Genomic DNA, 20,357 nt, shown 5'->3' with positions numbered 1-20,357 from the left:
TTATTTTGATTTATTTTATTTAGGTGACGTTCATCTCTGATGAAGGATTATTAAGAGGTCTGCATGGACACATGTCACTGATCATGGTCCATGGCTATGCTTTGCTCAAAATGGGGGAAATTAGCATCAAATGGGTGCAGACAAATCAACAGCAAGAAAATACTCAAAGTCTTGCAGGACTGTGAATGCTGAATAACCTAATGTGGAATTCTGTACATGTGAAAAACCCTCATTTGCACGATGGTAACTGTTTGCAGCACATTGTGCTAAAAATATGGGGTAGAAAGAGAGTGGAGATGTGACTTTGAAAAACTGGTTGTTTTATTGAGGGATAATGGTGGTACCGGAAGCAAAAAAAAAAAAGGGTTAAGCATGTTACCAGGGTGCAGTAGTAAGAAGGGGGATAGAGGCTTGCGGGTTCTGAGAAAAGAAAAAAGGAGAAAGTGTTTGTCAGAGCTACCTGAATCTGGCTGTGAAAATCCCTCTCTCCAGGGAGCTCAAGTATGCAGCTAGCTCATTAGGTGCACCTAGGCAGTGTGGAGTGCAGCATCTCATGGACAGACAGAGTGCACACAGGTCAACAGACAGCGATAGTGGCAAATGTGGTGAATGCAGAAGGCAAAGGCCAGATGCCATGTTTGGAGGGAGGGGGGGTTATAGGCAAAAACATACCCTGAGACTTTGATTGAAGACTAAAAGAGACTAGTAGATGTTCTCTTCCAGAAATTCCTGATGACTTTAGGAATTTCTGTTCCTGATAAGGCGTGGATATTGGTTATGGATTAGGTTATGTTGGGTGACTCCCCTGTACGCTCCTTTAGACAAAGAAAGTTTCATAGAAGAGTGATTGCCCTGGGCAACCACCTGAATAGAGAGATGGGAGAGGGTATGTCACACATTCTGGCATATACCTGCTGGTTCTAATGGCAGGGAGGTAGAACCATGTGCCTGCTTGTTCTAATGGCAGGGAGGAAGTGGAACGTTTCACTTAGCCTTGGAGCTTATCAAAGTACATAGGAGGAAGAGACCTTGCATTCCTTTCCTTTTGTCTCTTTTTAACTCTAATTGGGTCTGTCCCACATCTCTCTTTGCCTATGCTCTAATGCAGTCAGAGAGAGGCATTTCATATGGCTTGTTGCAGGTCTATTTGTTTGTTGCAAATAGACCTGGAAAGTACTTTTTGCGGAAACACCTTGCCAGAATACCTTTTGTCTGGAACACAGCCAGTGTTTCTCTTCCAAACAGTCTAAGGACCAGAAATGGCTGAAATGCTAAGGTTTAGAGGCACACTGAAGCACCCTAAAAATGGCATAGCGAGCGTGGCTAGTAACTGGATGATTGACTGGAGAACCTCTTGAGGAAATGTTGAATGTTCAGATGTGTATTCAAACGCTGTCTAACTTCATGGTCCTTTACTGAACTGAGGATGCATAGTTCTTGAAGGATATTGTTGAGTAGTATTTCTGCTCCTGGTAGGAGATTGGACTTGATTACGCACTCAAATCTCACCCAGTTCTGTGTTTCTAACATTTTGTATATACAATATGAAATAATAATATAGGTAACTTCTAATCAACAGGCCTCTGTGGTTCATTCAACAACAAAGCAGAAGATGATTTTATGTCCAGCCAGAACATCCTGGAGGTGTCCTCAGAGGCATTTGCACGCTCCTGGGAAATGATGACATGCCCTAAAGCCAAGCATCCTTCATGTATCAGTATAGAGAAAGGTAACAGTTTTACGTCTAGATAAAGATGCTCTGCCATGTCCAGGGGTCTTGATCTGTTTAGAAGAGTATAGGAGGGTCCTTTTCTGTAGAGGCTATTTCTTGCAGAACATCTAGTTTTGTATTGCCAAGAGGCCTAGCGTTGCAGATCCTGCTTTCAATGCATGTCTCAGATCTGGAATGTGTACATTCCTGAGAAAGAAGAGTGCCTGAGTATGTGTAGACAGATGGGCTAAGCTCTGCATATTTGGGCTTAGGATAAATGGTTTTCAGGTCAAAGGAGTGACATCCAGATGGGTTGGATCCTAGTGTTTCTCATTTTAGAAGTTAAGGGCTTGAATCCTACCACTTCAAATGAAAGTGAAAAACAAAACATGAAAATGTTTATTGTGAGATTATTCAGACTCTTAAGGGAACTACTTGCTGGGTAAAGAGTGAGATTCAGTGGGAGCCAAGCATCTACCTTATTTAGATATATTTGAATATCCTTTCCCACGGTTTTTATAATTAGATCTAGCCTGAGCTAGATCTATTGGCATCAATAATTATAATATGCCATTTTAAGATCTCAGCCTACATATCGCTGAAGTGCAGGGATATGAAGGAGTAGAAGTCGTTTCTCTCCCAGCATTATAGTCTTGTGTGCACTGGGCCTGGGGGCTAGTTCCATGGCCAATGTGAAGAGGCAAATGGTTGCCTTCACATGCACTAATATCATGATGACAGTTCAGTGAATTGCTCATAGAACTGGGACATTAATTGTTGGCCTGATAGTAAATTAGTCAAAACTAGGTGTTTTTTCCTGCTTAAATAGTACTATTCCTGTTAGTAACATGTGTATTTTAAGACCTACCAGGTAAAACCAAAATCTAATCCAACACTGGTTTCATTCATCAATTCATGTATAAAATATTTATCCCTCACCTTTTGGTTCTTAAAGGGACCTCCATCAGATCACTGATTTTTGTGCATTTTAATTTTTTTTTAAGGGGGATAGAATGAGAAAATTACTCAAAGTAGTCCCATTGAAATTAAAAGGACACACTAACCTTTTAATTTCAACTCTGACAACACTGAGTAATGTTGCTCATCATGTCATCTTCTTATTCCGTACTTATTATTTAGATAGACCAACTGCTAATTGTTTATTCCATGTCCTCAGTTTTAGGGAATCAATATCATTTTTACCAGATAATAACACTATCTTAAGAGCTAGTTAAGATGTGGCCAGTTTTCATCAGGCTAAGTATATTAAAAATACGTAATGTAATATAGTTATTTGTGATGGAAAATAAACATTGATTTTACTGATTTTACTTCTATTTGGGATATGAAATATTTTAATCTCAAATGTTTCAGAGTCTCTTATTCTGAAATCTGAGACAATATGGCTTCTCTATAGAATTCATCTTCCAAAATCCACAACCTGAACAATGTAGTTGTGGAGTAGTGGTGGCATCTAGTGACTAGTAAGGCAAATGACAACCATCTATAGGAAACCATCTATACCTCATTTCTAGGGATTATTATGAGCCAGGGCTTCAGAACCTTAGATCCAAACCCAGAAGTACATACAACTAACATAACTATAATATTAGTTGTCCTCAGATAGCTAAACTATGCGTCATAATTATTGGCCTTTTAAGAAGTAACTTCCACTTATTTCTTCCTGTTTTATCTCAGCTTCGGTAAATAATGCAAATACTGTAGTAGGGATTTATCTCATTGGCAGGGAAGACTAGGAAATGACAAGAGTAGATGACAAGACTAGGAAACTAATGGGTGATAAAAACCATGGCTGCCTGATGCTTTGGCAAATTTGAAAAATATGGCAAGCACTAGCCAATCCGCACAGAGCATAAGAACATAAGAAGAACATAAGAACAGCCCTGCTGGATCAGGCCCAAGGCCCATCTAGTCCAGCATCCTGTTTCGCACAGTGGCCCACCAGATGCCACTGGAAGCCACAGACAGGAGTTGAGGGCGTGCCCTCTCTCCTGCCATTACTCCCCTGTAACTGGTACTCAGAGGCATCCTGCCTTTGAGGCTGGAGGTGGCCAACAGCCCTCCGACTAGTAGCCATTGATAGACCTCTCCTCCATGAAGTCGTCCAAACCCCTCTTGAAGCCATCCAGTTTGTTGTCTGTCACCACATCCTGTGGCAGAGAGTTCCACAAGTGGATCACGTGTTGTGTGAAAAAGTACTTCCGTTTGTTGGTCCTAGACCTCCTGGCAATCAATTTCATGGAGTGACCCCTGGTTCTAGTGTTGTGTGAGAGGGAAAAGAATTTCTCTCTCTCCACTCTCTTCACACCATGCATGATTTTATAGACCTCTATCATGTCTCCCTGCAGTCGTCTTTTTTCTAAACTAAAAAGCCCCAGGTGTTGTGGTCTTGGCTCATAAGAAAAGTGCTCTAGGCCCCGATCATCTTGGTTGCCCTCTTCTGTACCTTCTCCAGTTCAACAATGTCCTTTTTAAGATGTGGTGACCAGAATTGTATGCAGTACTCCAAGTGTGGTCGCACCATAGTTTTGTATGAGGGCATTATAATATTAGCTGTTTTATTTTCAATCCCCTTCCTAACAATCCCCAGCATGGAATTGGCCTTTTTCACAGCTGCCGCACATTGAGTCGACACTTTCAACGAGCTGTCCACCACGACCCCAGGATCCCTCTCCTGGTCCGTCACCGACAGCTCGGATTCCATCAGCATATACTTGAAGTTGAGGTTTTTCATCCCAATGTGCATCACTTTACACTTGCTAACATTGAACCGCATTTGCCATTTTGTCGCCCACTCCCCCAGTTTGTAGAGATACTTTTGGAGCTGCTCACAATCTATTTTGGATTTCACTACCCGCAAGAGTTTAGTATCATCTGCAAATTTGGCCACATTGCTGCTTACCCCTGCTTACCCCTGCTTCTAGATCATTTATGAATAAATTAAAAAGCACCGGTCCCAGTACAGATCCCTGGGGGACCCCACTTCTTACCTCCCTCCATTGTGAAAACTCTCTATTTATACCTACCCTCTGTTTCCTGTCTTTCAACCAGTTAGCAATCCACACATGTACTTTTCCACTTATCCCATGACTGCTAAGTTTCCTCAGGAGTCTTTGATGAGGAACTTTGTCAAATGCTTTTTGGAAGTCCAGGTAGACTATGTCAACTGGATCACCTTGATCCACACACTCGTTGACACTCTCAAAGAAGTCCAAAAGGTTGGTGAGGCAAGATTTACCTTTGCCGAAGCCATACTGGCTCACTCCCAGCAGGGCCTGTTCTTCTAGGTGCTTTACAATTTTATCCTTGAGGATGCTTTCCATCAGTTTTCCTGGAACGGACGTTAGGCTAACCGGCCTGTAATTTCCCAGATCGCCCCTGGATCCCTTTTTGAAAATCGGTGTTACATTTGCTACTCTCCAGTCCTCTGGTACAGAGCCCGATTTCAGGGATAGGTTAAATATTTTAGCAAGGAGGTCGGCAATTTCACATTTGAGTTATTTGAGGACTCTTGGATGGATGCCATCTGGCCCTGGTGATTTGTTAGCTTTCAGTTTTTCCAGACAGTTTAGAACATCATCCCTTGTCACTTCTATCTGACTCGGCTCTCTAGCCTCCATCCCTAAAAAGCCTGATTCAGGAACAGGTATATGCTCAGTATCCTCTGCCATGAAGACAGACGCAAAGAACTTATTCAGCTTCTCTGCCACCTCCATATCCTCCTTAATAATCCCTTTCACTCCCTCATTGTCTAATGGTCCAACCGCCTCCCTGGCAGGTTTCCTGCTTCTGATGTACTTAAAGAAGTTTTTGTTATTCTCCTTGATACTTTTGGCTAAATGTTCCTCAAACTCTCTTTTTGCCTCCCTTATTGTCACCTTGCATTTCTTTTGCCAGAGTTTGTGTTCCTTTCTGTTCTCTTTGTTTAGACAGGCCTTCCAGTTTCGGAAGTCTTCTTCTCATTCTTCTCATTCTCATTCTTCTCATTCTCATTCTCATTCTCATTCTCATTCTTCTTCTCATTCTCATTCTTCCTCTCATCTGTGCGCTCTTTGGGGCTGGCTGTTCCCTTCTCCCTCTTGCCTCACTCTCTTGCCCCCTCCCCTCCCTCCCACCCCACTCTCTCGCCCTCCCTCCCCCTCCCACACCTCTCTCTCCCCCTCCCCTCCCTCTCACCCTCCTGCCACAGTCTCTCCTACCCTCCCACCCCTCCCCTCCCCTGCCCCTCTTTCCTCCCCCCTCTCCCCATGCTCTCTTGCCCTCCCCCTCCCTAGCCCTCCCCCTGCCCTCCCCCTCCCCCTGCCCCACTTCCTCTTGCCCTCCCCCTGCCCCACTCCCTCTTGCCCTCCCCTCCCCTCTTGCCCTCCCTCATGCACCCTCCCCTCCCCTCCTCCTCCCCTCCCCCCCCACCCCTCCCTCTTGCCCCCCTCCCCCACTCCCTCTTGCCCTCCCCCTGAATTTTTTAAAGCTCTACTTACCGGGCTGCCGCTGCTGCTCCTCCTCTCAGGCGGTGAACAGGAAAGTCCCGCCACCCGTTCCCTCCCACCCCAGCCTCCCACGGGCTCCTGGCCTCGGCGGCTGGTCCCGGCGCCGCCTGGCCGAGAGCCGCCTCCGCGGCCTGGCCCGCCACCAGGCTGAGTGCCGCCTTTGTGGCCGGGCCCACCACACCAAGTGCCGCCTTGGCAGCCAGCCGGGCCTGCTGCCGCTGCTTGCCAGTCTTTGTAGCCACCCAAGGAGGCTGGCCACCTCTCCCCCCACCCCCACCTTCTGCCCCAGTATCAGGGCCCACCACCGCCTCCTCACCGCCTCGGCCCTCGGCTGGGCCAGGCCCGCCACTGCCGCCTCGCCGCCTTGGACCTCGGCTGGGCCCGCCGCCGCTTCACCACAGTCGAGCCGGGCCGCCAACATCCCTGGCCCATCGCTGGCCAATTCTCCTCTCTCCTCCTGGGTGCACCAGCCAATCAGGTGCCTCCACAGCCCAGCCAATCAGCTGGGCTGCCAGGACGCATTCCAATGGCACACCCAGGAGAAATAAATATATAGATATATGGCAAGCACATATGTTCACTCAAAAGGACTAGGTTCCTTCCTTACTTGTGCTTTTATGCAATGTGCATCTCTATAAAAACATTTTTTTCTGAATCTACCATACCATGTAATCACATTATAGTATTGCATACAAAAACTAGTAAATGCTTTGATTTTATTCATCATTTCAGAAAGATTTGCAAGAAAAAACTGTGCAGTACTCAATAATCCCGATGGAGTGTTTGCTTCTGGACATTCGGCTGTAGACCACAGGATTTACTATGAGGTATGGAAATATTCATCACAGCTTAGTGATGAATATTGTTATTCATGATTTATTCATGATGATTTAGGAGGGCAAAGCTGTTGGAGCAATCTGTTATTTAACAATTTGTTCTGGTAAGAACTAATCTGCCTACTTTCCTTTCACTTTAATATTAATTGATAATTACTATCCTCACAAGTTAGCCCACTTCAGTCTTAATTGTTCACACATCCGCACTCTTGAATTGGGGTGGATGACATCATCACAAACAATGCCTTGGAGTCGTCCCTATGTGTCTCTACAGCTGTAGCAAATTTGGTTCAAATCAGTTAGGTGGTTCACAAGTTAGCCCTCATGTCTCAAACATTCACATGTCCACCATCTTGAATTGGGGTGGATGACATCATTACAAACTATGCCATTTAGGTGTCCCTTTGTATCACACACTACAACTGCACCAAATTTGGTTCAAGTCAGGCAGTCCACAAGTTAGCCCACTTGCACTCAAATGTTCTTGTGTCCACCATATTGAATTGGGGTGAATGACATCATTACAAACCCTTGAGCTGTCCCTATGTGCCCCTACAGCTATAGTAAATTTGGTTCAAATCGATTAGACGGTTCATAAGTTAGCCCAGTTACGCCTCGAACATTCATGCATCCACCATCTTGAATTGGGTGGATGACATCATCACAAACTACACCATTGAGATGTCCCTATTAGTCCCTACAACTGTTCCAAATTTGGTTCAAATCAGTTAGATGGTGCACAAGTTAGCCCGCTTGTGCCTTAAACATTCACGCATCTTCCATTTTGAATTGGGGTGGATTACAACATCACAGACTATGCTGTTGAGGTGTCCCTTTGTATATGGAAGAATACGTAAAGTTCCCCCACCAAAGAGCTGTCTCATTTATTTATGTACCCAATTTGGTTCATATTGGTCCAGGCATTGCCAAGTTGATAGGGACACGCACACGCACACACACACACACACACACACACGGGTGAACTCATAAGTTGACTTTCCCTAAGAAAAGTAGGCTATAAAAGAGGGGCAAAGCTCACATATGCCCTTATCCAGTGATTTTCATATGGTTGCAAAAACGCTGAAGAATACACAAAGCCCCCCACCCCGCAAGAGCTGCCTCATTTATTTCTTTGGAAATAGCAAATCTGTGTGCATTTTCCTGAGCACAGTGCGCTTTGATGTTCCCACTGAAGAAATTGTTTTCCTATGTCAGCACTATCGCTATATGGCCAACAATGAGAGCGCCTCTATCAACAGAGGCTTAATTTGTATTTCAGTCAATATTTCTTTATTGCACAGCAAGAAAAATTGCCTTACAGTATATTAGACATATCCAAACAATTCCATCCTGAATGTGTTGTACTGATATATATGAAAAACATGTTACAACTATTGACTCAAATCACATGAAACCAAGTGAGAGCTCTGTGAAAACTGAGCCTGGTTTCAGCCTGTTTTAATGTTAAGACCTCCTGACTCTTTTGTGCTTTTTTGAAAGTAAGTCCCAATATATGTGATGGAACTTATTTTGAAGTAAATATGCATAGAATTGCAGGCTTAGGGCTGCAACCCTCAGGAACAACTCCTGTTAATGTCGAGCTCCTTGCGACATACCTTAGCCTCAGTAGTGTGCATATTCCTCACATCCTTGCACATCTATTTCCTATCTGAATTAGAAAACTCCAAGATTGCCTATTTTTATTTTATTATATTAATTAGTTTTATACTGCCTAACCCAGATAGCTCTAGGCAGTTCACACACATGAACATCCAAATCCAGCATCCTGGCTTATTTTAATCTACTTATTTTATATGACGATATAGTGGTGATGCTATACACATTCTCCCTTACTCCAGACAAGATTTTAAGACCTCTTTGCATGTGTAGGTAAAACAAATAAAAACAAAGATCTTACAAACTTGAGCAAACATGTTGCAAAGTTAAATCATCATTGCCAATGCTCTGTCTGAAACAGCTGGAAACTCTTGAGATTAAATACAGCTACTGAAACTAAATAAAAACCTAGCCTTTTATATGGTTGTCTCTACTGCGGCTTCTTTGTATTTTGTATGGTTATTTTATGTTTGTACTTTAAATCTTTTTTAGTCAGATCTATGTTTTTATATTCTGGCTTAAATTTTGGGTATTTTTTATAGTCTTCTTTTAATTTTTGTGTGAACTGCCTTGGGATTGTTTTAATGAAAGGCAATATATACATTTAAAAATCAATCAATCAATCACTCAATCAATAAAAACCAATCCAAAAACAGGGGAAAGGAGGCAGGAGGAGATGACTCTTGAACAAATTTTTAACCCTTTAATAGGCCAATACATTTCATTGCCTCTTTCATTTCTTCCCTAACATTAATAGTTGGTTGCAGCTGCTCATTATACATGGCCTCTTTAATGATACGCTTTACTGTATTTCCTTCTATAGCAAAAATAAACATCTTTGTGCAACTCCTCCTTTATGTTTTGCCTTCATATGCTTTGCCCAGGGTTCAATTTTATTTTTTTTTAATGTTGCATGTCTGCCAAATGCTTTTTATACCTTTTTAACAGGGGTATCCTTGTCTCCCCAATGTAAAAATTTACATTCCAGAGACAGATGATCTTATACACTGTTCCTTTAATTTGTCAATTAACCTCTTCCTTTTCACAAATCAAATAACACCCCCCCCCCCCACACACACACACACATTTATTGTCATAGACTAGACCTTACTGTTTCAGGTTAATGGGCACTGTACTTACTTTTAAAAATCCAAGCTCCAAAATTCACTTGAACCTGAATCATTGAAAAATCCACTTTCAAAATAGTGGTTCTCTTATATTTAGCAGGGGGAGAGCAACTGTCCCTATTCAATCCTAGCACAGTATCCCTCCAGTGACTGATGCTGGTGTCTGCTTTGTTTTTCTTAGACTGCAAGTCCTCTGGGGAAAGGGAACAATATTACTATTATTCTTTTTCTATGTAAATAGCTTTGAGGGTTTTTCCCCTTTTAAAAGTGGAATAATATAAACAACAATAATTCATCTGGCACAGTTGGTGCAAGAGAGACTGAATAAAAATGTCCTTTGTCTATCTTATCAGGTATTACAGTTGAGTGTTTTAATTCTGCTAGCCCCCCCCCCCCCCCTTTCCCCCTGGCTCATTGAATAAAGCTCTAATCTTCAAGAGTGCTTTGTTGGATTCACCAGTACATTTTATACTTGTTAGAGTGGTTGGGGGGGACCAAATACATCAGTTTTTCAAAGAAAGGCATGGACTTTTTCTTTTTTTTGTCTTGCAGAAATGTCTGGTTTCAACATGTATATGTGACAAAGTCAAGGATTGTTTGTGCACAGCACTGGGAAACTATGTCAAGGCATGTGCCAAACATGGAATATACATAACTGGCTGGAGAAAGGGTCTTTGTGGTAAGAAGACAGATGAATATAAAAGTTTGCATAAATAGCTTGACCCAATGTATGGAGCTGTACTTTGAAGACACCAGTAGCACAGTGTCTTTGGCAAGGTTCCACCATAGCCTTTCTGGGTTCATTAGAGAGAAAGGAGTGTACAGATGCCATGCAAAACTTTGCCAAGTTCTTTGCCTGCTGAATGCATTTATAACAGCTTCTGCCTGGCTGATTTAGGAAGTTGGTTGAGGGCAATTCTCCTTGAATACTTGGCTGGCATCAAGTAACAGGTACAAGAAGAGAGCTGCAAATTTCTCCTTTCCACAACAGTAATGTAGTTCTAAGTAGAACTAATGGAGCCTACTTTCTGCTTCTTTAAGCATCAAAGTCAAAGGACCCATTGGGACATAATGCCAAACCATAGCTAAACATGCCAGAGGTTTGAGTTTGTGGTCATCTGAAAGTGTGAAGCCACGGTTTTGTCACCCGACCATAGCTCTGAGATTGAGATCAGAAGGCACCATTGTGTCATCCGAATTCTGCCACCTGCCATTACTTGAGTTATGTGTGCAAGCTCCTCCCATAACCATTGAGAGGCTGGCTCAGAGCCCATAAGTGTGTCAGTTCTAGGGCGGCTGCATTTCTCACTGGCTGCCTCTCATAGCTGATGCCCCACCCTCTGCCATCCCCTTGCTCCTCCCACCACTGTTTGGTGACAGGGATGCCACATCCCTGCAGTTCCTGCATTTAAAGGGATGGAAGGGCATTGGGGAAAGCATACTTTAAATAAAAGAGGGAGAATAAATAGACACACATGCAAGGAGCCCTTTGATTGACCTAGCACCAAATCTAGCCCCATTCCTGGGGCTCTCAGATGCTATCAATGGAGTGTGCTTTCTTTGGCCTTAATGTACACAAAGGTGCTTGGGGTGCTTGGGGTGCTCTTTTAAGGGGTGCTTATATTCTTGGTTCTGGGCAGTCATTGGGTCTGGGAGAAATGTTGCCAAGGGACCCTCCCTAGGGCTTCGGTGGAACTGTCGGCCAGGAGGTAAAAGCCCTCCAGCCCACATGTGTGTGTCTATGGTCGGGCACTCTCATTAAAGAGTGTTCCACTCAGAAGCAGGATCTATCTTCATCACACGCACAAGAGGAGTCTCTTATGCAGTTTAATCCTGCTCTAGATGGATGGTTCTTCCCATGAGGCCTGGCGGAGACCAAACATGCTTGCACCCAGGGGAAGGGGCTTGGCCCCCTTTCTCCTACCAACTTGTATAAAAAATAGAGCAATACAGATGAACCCCATTATTTGTGGGGGTTCTGTTCTGTGGGGGGATAGTGAATCCATAAATAATGTGGCATTAAAATGAATGTAAATTGCGGGGTTAGGTTCCCGCACTGCCCAAAATAGCCCCAAAAGGGGGGGGGGGAGAACAGCCCAAATAGTGCCCTACTGTGCTCCACTATCCTTCAGCAGTCCAAGAATAAAATCCCTAAGAGTAAAAACATTGATGACAATTGTCCAAAAATCATGGTTTCCCCCACTTTTTGTGTAAAATGAGCCCAAAAATGGCTCCAGATCTAAAAATGGCAGCTGGAAATGACCTCCAAGGTTTTCCCCAGCCACCTCCAACAGATGGATATGCGGATTTAACCCTTTTCATGATGATTTTCCCCCAGGGAATACCAAGGTAGGGTGTCCATTACCCAACTATGAATATGTGAAACCGCGGATGCTGGACCGCGATTAACGAGGTTCTACTGTACTACCGAAAACCAAAGGGTCAAAATCTAAGTAATCTCACCCTCTTCCTAGCAGTCTCATCCTATCCATCTATACATACACACTCATGCAAGGGACAGGAATGGGGATCTAGGCATAGGGAAAAAAATAGAGGTCCCCGGAGAAATGGTGGGGGGGCATTTATCTCATGGCATATGGGCTGGTGTGGGTGTCTCAAAAATGGCCATTGATGGTCACAAACACATTCTGTGAATGTATGAGGGGGGGAAATAGAGAGATTGTTTGTGCAGTCTATCTTTGACTAGTGCAAGTGGGAAGAGAGGGGCCCAATCCTGGTAAAGGGAAGAGGGAGGCCACAAGACCCTTCTTCCCCAACTACAGAAAACAATGGTGCATACAGTGTGAGAAGAGAGTTAAAATGTCTTTGCCCGGCTGAGGGGCAGGTGAACACTGCCAAAAAGTAAGGGTGTGCACAAAACCAGCTGTTCCGGTTTAGTTTGAGTCCAAACTGGACCAGGCCAGTTCAGTTCGGTACCTCCTCGAACCTCCTCCCTTTCATGATCTTTTAAAAATATATATTCTATCTATCTATCTATCTATCTATCTATCTATCTATCTATCTATCTATCTATCTATGCTCACTTCCTCCAGGGGGCTTGTCTGAGGCCATGGGGGGGGGTGTCTCCAGAGGTTCCCCCGCCCTCTGCCGGCCTCCATTATGTGGCAAATCACCCTGTTTGGGTGAGCCATTCTGGGCCTCACCCTCATTGCAGCGGCCATTTTCGAGGTCACCATGCATGCCCAATGGGCCTCTGTGTGGCTGGGTCACCCAGGCCACACAGAGGCCCATTGGGCATGTGCTTCCAACCGTGACAGGGGTGAGGCCCAGAACGGACTTAAGACTACCCAGACAGGGCGATTTGCCACATAATGGATGCTGGCGGCGGGAGGGAAAACCTCTGGACACCCCCTGCAGACTTTGAGGAAGCCCCCCGAGAGGGGATTAGTAAAAAAACTAACTAAAGTTGTTTGGAGGGGGGCGGGATCGCAAACCCCTCCAAACAGCTGGGAGGGTTCAGTTCGATATTGAACCAAACCAGGGAGGGGTTGGGTTCGATATCAAACCATCAAACCGAACAGGTTCAATGTCGAACGTGTTTGACATTGAACCTGTTTGCACACCCCTACCAAAAAGGCATGATTGCGCTGAGCATGCCTCTCTAATATCGCTGCCAGTGGTTGCAGCTTCACTAACATGCTGATGCTTTACCAACAGTCTAACGATGTGAGTGTGCTGACTAGGAAGAGGGAGGGGATCCTTTGCCTATAAACTGGAGTTTGCCAATCATCTGCAACGTGATTCTCAGCTTCACAGATTAACCACAGCTACGTCTACCAAGGTTTCATGCTGTGTCTTTGAATGGGGCCAAAATCTAAACCCTTAATGTTAGAATTAAATCAATTTGTGAGCATTTGACTGCCATTCTTTGAAATCATCAGCTTATTTGAGAGAGCCAGCGTGGTGTAGTAGTTAGAGTGCTGGACTAGGACCGGGAGACCCGAATTCAAATCCCCATTCAGCCATGATACTAGCTGGATGACTCTGGGCCAGTCACTTCTCTCTTAGCCTAGCCTACTTCACAGGGTTGTTGTGAAAGAGAAACTTAAGTATGTAGTACACCGCTCTGGGCTCCTTGGAGGAAGAGCAAGATATATATGTAATAATAATAATAATAATAATAATAATAATAATAATAATAATTATAATTATTATTATTATTATTATTATTATTATTATTTGTTCCCCTATTTTTTCAGTACAATTTTAAAATTAAATAATGCATGTTATCACCACCTATTTTCAAGATAGTGGACTGTAACAAAAAGACCCCTGTGAAGTAGGGGTCTACAAGGACATCATCCTGTGTGCTGTGACTTTGGTTTGTATTGGATTGTAAACACAAGAGAACTAAAGGAGTTAGATTGAAACCAGCTGGTGGCCACCCAAAGTATAATCAACACTCTTTTAGATGGGAGAAAATGGCCACATCAGGATACCTCATACCGCCTCTTATATGCTGAGGCAGGCACTCACACAATAGAGATGCAAAGTATATGCAGTACTACTAAGTTAGGGCTCTTCTCCATAAATAACTGAGCAAATTGATTTATTCATGTTATTGTATTCTCATGTTGGTCTTGCTATTCAATATCTAGATTTTTCTAAATCACTATGTCAAGATTAACTTAGGACATATAGACCCATCTTTTCAGCCTGACTTTTAATACTATTTAAGTGGTTTTAATGATTTTAAAATTAGTTCAATGTTAATAATTTAATAGCTTTTATGTTATGTTTGAAATGGTTTGAATTTTTATTGTAAGCTGCCCTGAGCCACTTTAGGATGAGAGGTATATAAATGAAATTTATAATAGTAGTAATAATAATAATGATGATGATGTTGATGATAAAAGCTGGTTATGAATATATTCTAAAATGAAATAAGCAGTTTACATAAAGATTACTCATTTTAAGTTTACACTGTAAAATAAGGTCTTTTAAGGGGGGAAAGGAAGGACACATGGAAGTGTGGAATTACTAAACATACAATTGGCTATCTTGGAAATTGACTTAGATCTAGTTTTAATATATAGTTTGAATTTATTTCCCATCAAATTACCACCAGGTTTATTCTGATTGCAATATGAAGTCACATTGCAGAATGTGTGTGTTTTTAAAATTATCATAGCATTTGGTACTTTTCCACATTCTATTCCAATTATGCAAGCAAAAAAAGAATGCTCAAATGAAATACAGGGCTACACACATAAAAAAACTCCATTCGATTCTCATCTCACCAAAGATTAAGAAACTAAGGTTAGCATTATTACTTCTGGATGGCATATGAAGCTGTCGTTTATTAAGTCAGACCATTGGTCCATCTACATCCATATTGCCCACACTGACTAACAGCAGCTTTCCAGGATTTCAGATGAGATTGTTCCCAGCCCTATCTGGCAATGCCAGGAATTTAATCTGGGACCTTCTGCAGACAAGCATTCTCTACCATTCTCTATCATCCCCAATGGGATCATAACATGAGAGACCAGTCATTAAACTGATCGCTTAAGCATGATGGTCACCTTCCATCTGATTATAACTACTACTGAGGCTGATCAAATTTGAGACTAAGCTGCAAACTGCTGTTTAACAACTCTGTTCCTTCCTTTTGCTTAATGGGGGTAAAACAGTGTTGTGTTTTCTCTTTTCCTTTCCTGTTTAAAAAGTCAGTTAGCAGGAATGTAAGGTTTGCATGAATTTGGCAGCCTTTATTCTTAAGTTCCTTGATTTTATTGAGGAACCTATGATATTCTCCCCCACTGCTTTTATTTCATGAAATGAGGCCAGACCTACTGCAGTAGTGTATTAAAGTCTTTCAGAAGAAGAACTAGTGGACTTCTTGGATATTGGTCATCTAATTGATCTCTAGTTCCATGTAAAGGGCTAATTTCTGAAGAGTGAATGGAATCTTTGGAGGCCATGTAAGAAATGACAAACAGTTGGCCATTTGAAGGAATTTGCATATGCAAATTGAATTATTTGTGGTACTGCATTTCTTAGGAGCTCTCCAGCCAAAGATCTTAGAGCAGCAGAACAAAATTAAGTTTAAAAATAAACAATAAAACAAACATAAAATACAAGGCAGGGCAGCAGATTCAAATTCCAGCGTATAATTAGAAAAGAGAAGACTAAAGCAGACTGGAAATCATGGAGGCTGTTCTCACGAGCAGCCAAGTCTGGGCTTAGGCAGCCAAGTCTGGGCTTAGGCAGCCAAGTCTGGCCTTGGCTGGCCATGAGACCCACCAGGACCTGTGCAGATCCTGGGAGTGTTTCAGTGCCGAACCTGGCCTCAGAGCAATCTGCGCTGCACGGAGCAGCGCTGATCAAATGTGCTCTGCGTGCCCACCAGTCTAGGAATGCTCATCTGGGGGGAAGGCAAGGTTTGCAAAGCCTTTCCCCTGTCCATTTGCCCAGTAGGTCGTGAGAACAGCCTTAGCACACAGATCTACTGAAATCCTGCAAGCAAAACCCGTGCCAAGGTTAATTTCTGGTTTCAACCAAACAGCAAACTGGGTAAATCTATGTTGTTGTCATCATCAAGTAACCAGACTTCCTGCAGGGAAATCAACTGTTGCTTGGTGAAAAAGTAAATAAAGTTCTTTTCAGCTAACTTGCTTTTCCAGCCTGCTACATTTTAAGGAGAACTGAAAATTGTGAGTAAGGATATTGGGAAGAATATTGGGTTATATAAGCTCTGCCTTTGCACAAGAAAGGCTATATACCACAAGCCCAAAGAATAATTCTAAGTATAGATCAAAAACCTACACAGAATAAATTCTTTACAAACAGTTACTGAAAAATAACTCACTGTTGTTATTGTTACAGCGCAAGATTGTGAAGCAGGCAAGGTCTTTCAATATCATGCAAAAGCCTGCAATACTTCTTGCCGTTCCTTTTCGGAGAAAGATATGACCTGCGAGGTAGACAGTACCCCAGTGGATGGATGTGTCTGCGACAAGGGCCGATATTCAAATAGCAAAGGTGTATGTGTTGAGCAAGATCAGTGTGATTGTTACTTGGATGATGCTGTTCTGAAGAGAGGTCAAAGTATTAAGTTGGATAATAATATATGGTATGTATATATGCATACACCTACATAAGTGTGTGTGTGTGTGTGTGTGTGTGTGTGTGTGTGTGTGTGTGTGTGTGTGTGAAAACAGTTGCTGCTAGAAATACACCTGATGACAGCCAATTCATAACTTATCAAATCAGTGTGGGAGTTGCTTCCCCTTGGTACTCTCACATCATTCTGATAACATTTGTAGAAAAGAACCACATGGGTTGGGTGAATGACATGCCCTTATGCTGCCCAGCACAGGATTTCATAAATGTATATGTCTGTGTTTTTAGGATCAGTGTAGGCAGGCAGAACCTACCGACCAAGAACACTTTGACAGAAATACATGTAGTTTCAGGGTTCTTCATTCTTCAGAGCTTCTGTCAAATTTTATTAATTTCTCAAATGTTCTGAGTCACATCCTCAAACCAGCACAAAGATTAGTGCTCAAAATAATTTTCAAAGGTAAAATCTTACTTTAAAAAACCAGTTCATTTAAATACAGTTATCAAAAGAATAAAATCAGTAGAGGGGAAAGCTATTGTCAAATAGGGAAGAAAAGCATAGAGGGAAAGGGAGTTCCCTTGGAAGGGAGGTTCAAAGAGATGGCACCACACTTGAAAGGTATAAAAGCGCCAGCTAACTAGGCAAAAAGGTGCCTTCCAAAGCGATAATTCTCTTATATTTAGCACAGGGAAAGCAATTAATTGGCCCCATTCAACTCCAACACAGCATTTTTTCAATGACTATTGGCTTGTATCTGCCTTGAGTTTCTTTTTTAGACTGTGAGTGCTTTGGGGTTTAAACTGTGAGTCCTTATTACTATGCTTTTTCTGTATAAACAGATTTAAGAATTTTTTCATTGAAAAGTAGTATATAAATAATATTAATTGTAGTAAGTAAGTAATAAGTTCTTGAATGTGCTCTTGCACAAGTCACCATGCTGAAAGATGAAATGCATAGCAGGAATTCACCTGTTAACTTTAAGTTGTGGGGAGGTACTTATGGGAGAAGATGCCTATAAGCTATATTACGATGGTTTCCAAGGCAGGCAGTTCAAGTCTCTTTCTCTCTCTTTCTTTTACATGTTACAGTGTTTGTAAGATAGGGCAGGTACTTTGCCACAGTCCTGCTGAATTAAAACCTGGTAAGTGTTCAAGTACCAATGGGTGAGTTTAAATTACTATATGTTAAAGCAGTGATTCTCAAACTGGTACAATGTTTTAGGAAGCGACAGGTTCTTGAGGCTAGTGATGCCTTCCTTCCCATCAGCTGAGACCTGGATGGGTTGAATGTTCCCTTCTGCTAGTGGACCTAGACTGATCCACATTGGATTTGTGAGTGTGACTGCCCCATCATTTCAAGGAGAAGAAGGAAGTTCAGAAAGAATTGCTGCTTTGTTGTCGTGTTTCTTTGCAAACCCAAACCCAAATAATGACAGGACACATGTAGTTGGAAGAAACTAGGGCCATTTTATTAAATAATTACAAACCTGCAACGAGGAATTAAATTGAAGTGCGGGTATTCCCTATGTAGGTCAATCTCATAGGAGGTTTGCCCACAGGAAGGCAAAGAACCAGGCTTTGATTCAGCTCGGAACCAATCCAAACCTTATCTCTACCATGAGGTTACTCCCAATGTGGGGGTGAATGCCAACCCACCTCAACCCAGGTCACAAGACACTGAGTAGTGTTCGCTGGCATACATCCAAGTGAGAGCGGATCCAGCCCGAGAGTCACGAGATCACCAAGCCTCCCTCCATATTCCCAGTCACCATAATGGCCCTTCAGCCCAACACCATTGCAATTAACCTACCTCAACCTGCACTCAGCTGCCACAGAAGCAAGTCAGAAGGGGTCAGAGAGATCACTGTTTAGTCCACAGGTCCTAGCACGCAGTGGCAGGCTGAGTAAAAATGATAATGTGCAGCAAGAATTCTGGACTATGGTTTCCAGTTTGCTTAAATTTGACCCTGTTTCTCTGGCTTTTGGCTCTCTGCCAGATAGAAAAATATCTGAGCAGCAAAGGTTAATTGTAGACCATTTGGGGGCTACCACTGGGCTCCACCTCATGATTGCTGGGCTCATTCCCAGAACAATATCCACACCTCTCACTATTTTCAGGGGATGTCAAGTCTGACTCTTGTGACATTGTCAAGGGCTACTTCAGAAAACGTTGATTTTGCTATGCATTTGACCCTACTCTTCACACTCACCTGTGGGGGAAAATGTTTGGTGAGCTGGGGACTTAAGAAGGGTGCGTAAGTTTAGAGGGCCCACATGCAATACATTTGAGAAATACTGTTTTAGAGAAATGTTTTTTTAAAAGAGATCACAAACATGATATAATCAAACATTGCTTTCTTCTTCAGTAAACTGTACAGGTGGAGCTGAATATATCAGTTGTTCTGACCCAAAAGTAAAGAGAAGAGTGGACAAAACTTGCAATGCGCTGAACATACCTTACATATCTGTGAGTTGAATGCCAAAATTATTGTTTGAGGGTCTGTGATGCTATTATGTGGTTAAAGTGGTGTGGTGCACAGGAGGTATAAAGTAGAGTAGCCCTTACTCTGAATATGTGCATTTTGTTTGCAGATGGACTTGCCCTGCAGGCGTGGATGCTACTGTTCTGTGGGCATGGTGCGGAATTCTGAAGACAACTGCATTTTGCCATCCCTTTGTCCATGTTCCTACAGTGGTCGCAAATATGAACAAGGAAGCTCAATAAATGTTGAATGCAATATTTGGTAAATCATCTTTAAAAAATTTTTGATCATAACATTTTCATTTAAGCTTTGCTTTGCTGAATTGAATGCTACCAATGATACAGTTCTGTTGATACAGTACTATGGAAGTTTGGCTGAGCTTTTTCTTCATGCCCTAGCAGTCTGGTTCCTCTTCATCTCATATGATGAGTCCTTACTAGTTAATGAACTAATTATTATTTCCCTGCCAAGCAGGGGTATCTATTTAGTTTGATTGTTTATATCACTTTTTTAACTTCTCTCTCTCACTCACTCTCACTCCCACTCTCAGACACACACATGCACGCGCGCGCGCACACACACACACACACACACTTATTAAAAATAAACTGCTTGGTTAATTAGTATTTATTGCCTGTATCCCCTTTTCTAACTTAGTTGGCTTTGCTGTGTTATAAATTGCCTCTATGATGGTTTATTAATTTGTTATGTGTGTATATGTGCTGTTAATATTTTATACAGTAAAAAGTTTATATCTAAAAAAAATGCATTAGATTTTGCCCTTGTTGATGCTTGAAAAGAATGGGCTCTTTTACAAGTCATGATAAACAACATATGGCACATGGATAATTGTATAGGGATGTGCACAAAACCGGTTTGCCTGGCTTGGTTCGAGTCTGAGCCAGACTCAAGCCAGATTGGGGATGTTCTGTTTTGTGCCCCCGAACTAGAACCCCGGCTCAGATCGAATTTGAGCTAGTTCAGGGTTC

The 20,357-nt window shown here is 42.5% G+C and overlaps 1 protein-coding gene across 1 annotated transcript in view; it reads left to right on the top strand.

Annotated features, from left to right (window-relative positions):
• MUC19 (mucin 19, oligomeric) overlaps positions 1-20,357 on the top strand; it is a 72,632-nt gene that overhangs the window by 33,604 nt on the left and 18,671 nt on the right. The window contains exons 17-23 of the mRNA XM_053256213.1: positions 1,580-1,729; positions 6,952-7,046; positions 10,352-10,478; positions 16,649-16,895; positions 17,975-18,027; positions 19,252-19,352; positions 19,478-19,629. Of these exons, the coding sequence (XP_053112188.1) occupies positions 1,580-1,729; positions 6,952-7,046; positions 10,352-10,478; positions 16,649-16,895; positions 17,975-18,027; positions 19,252-19,352; positions 19,478-19,629 (925 nt within the window). The remainder of the gene's footprint in view (positions 1-1,579; positions 1,730-6,951; positions 7,047-10,351; positions 10,479-16,648; positions 16,896-17,974; positions 18,028-19,251; positions 19,353-19,477; positions 19,630-20,357) is intronic.

This window comes from Hemicordylus capensis, chromosome 5, assembly GCF_027244095.1.
Source record: "Hemicordylus capensis ecotype Gifberg chromosome 5, rHemCap1.1.pri, whole genome shotgun sequence".
Lineage (NCBI taxonomy): Eukaryota > Metazoa > Chordata > Lepidosauria > Squamata > Cordylidae > Hemicordylus > Hemicordylus capensis.
This window is presented reverse-complemented; position numbering and strand designations above follow the sequence as displayed.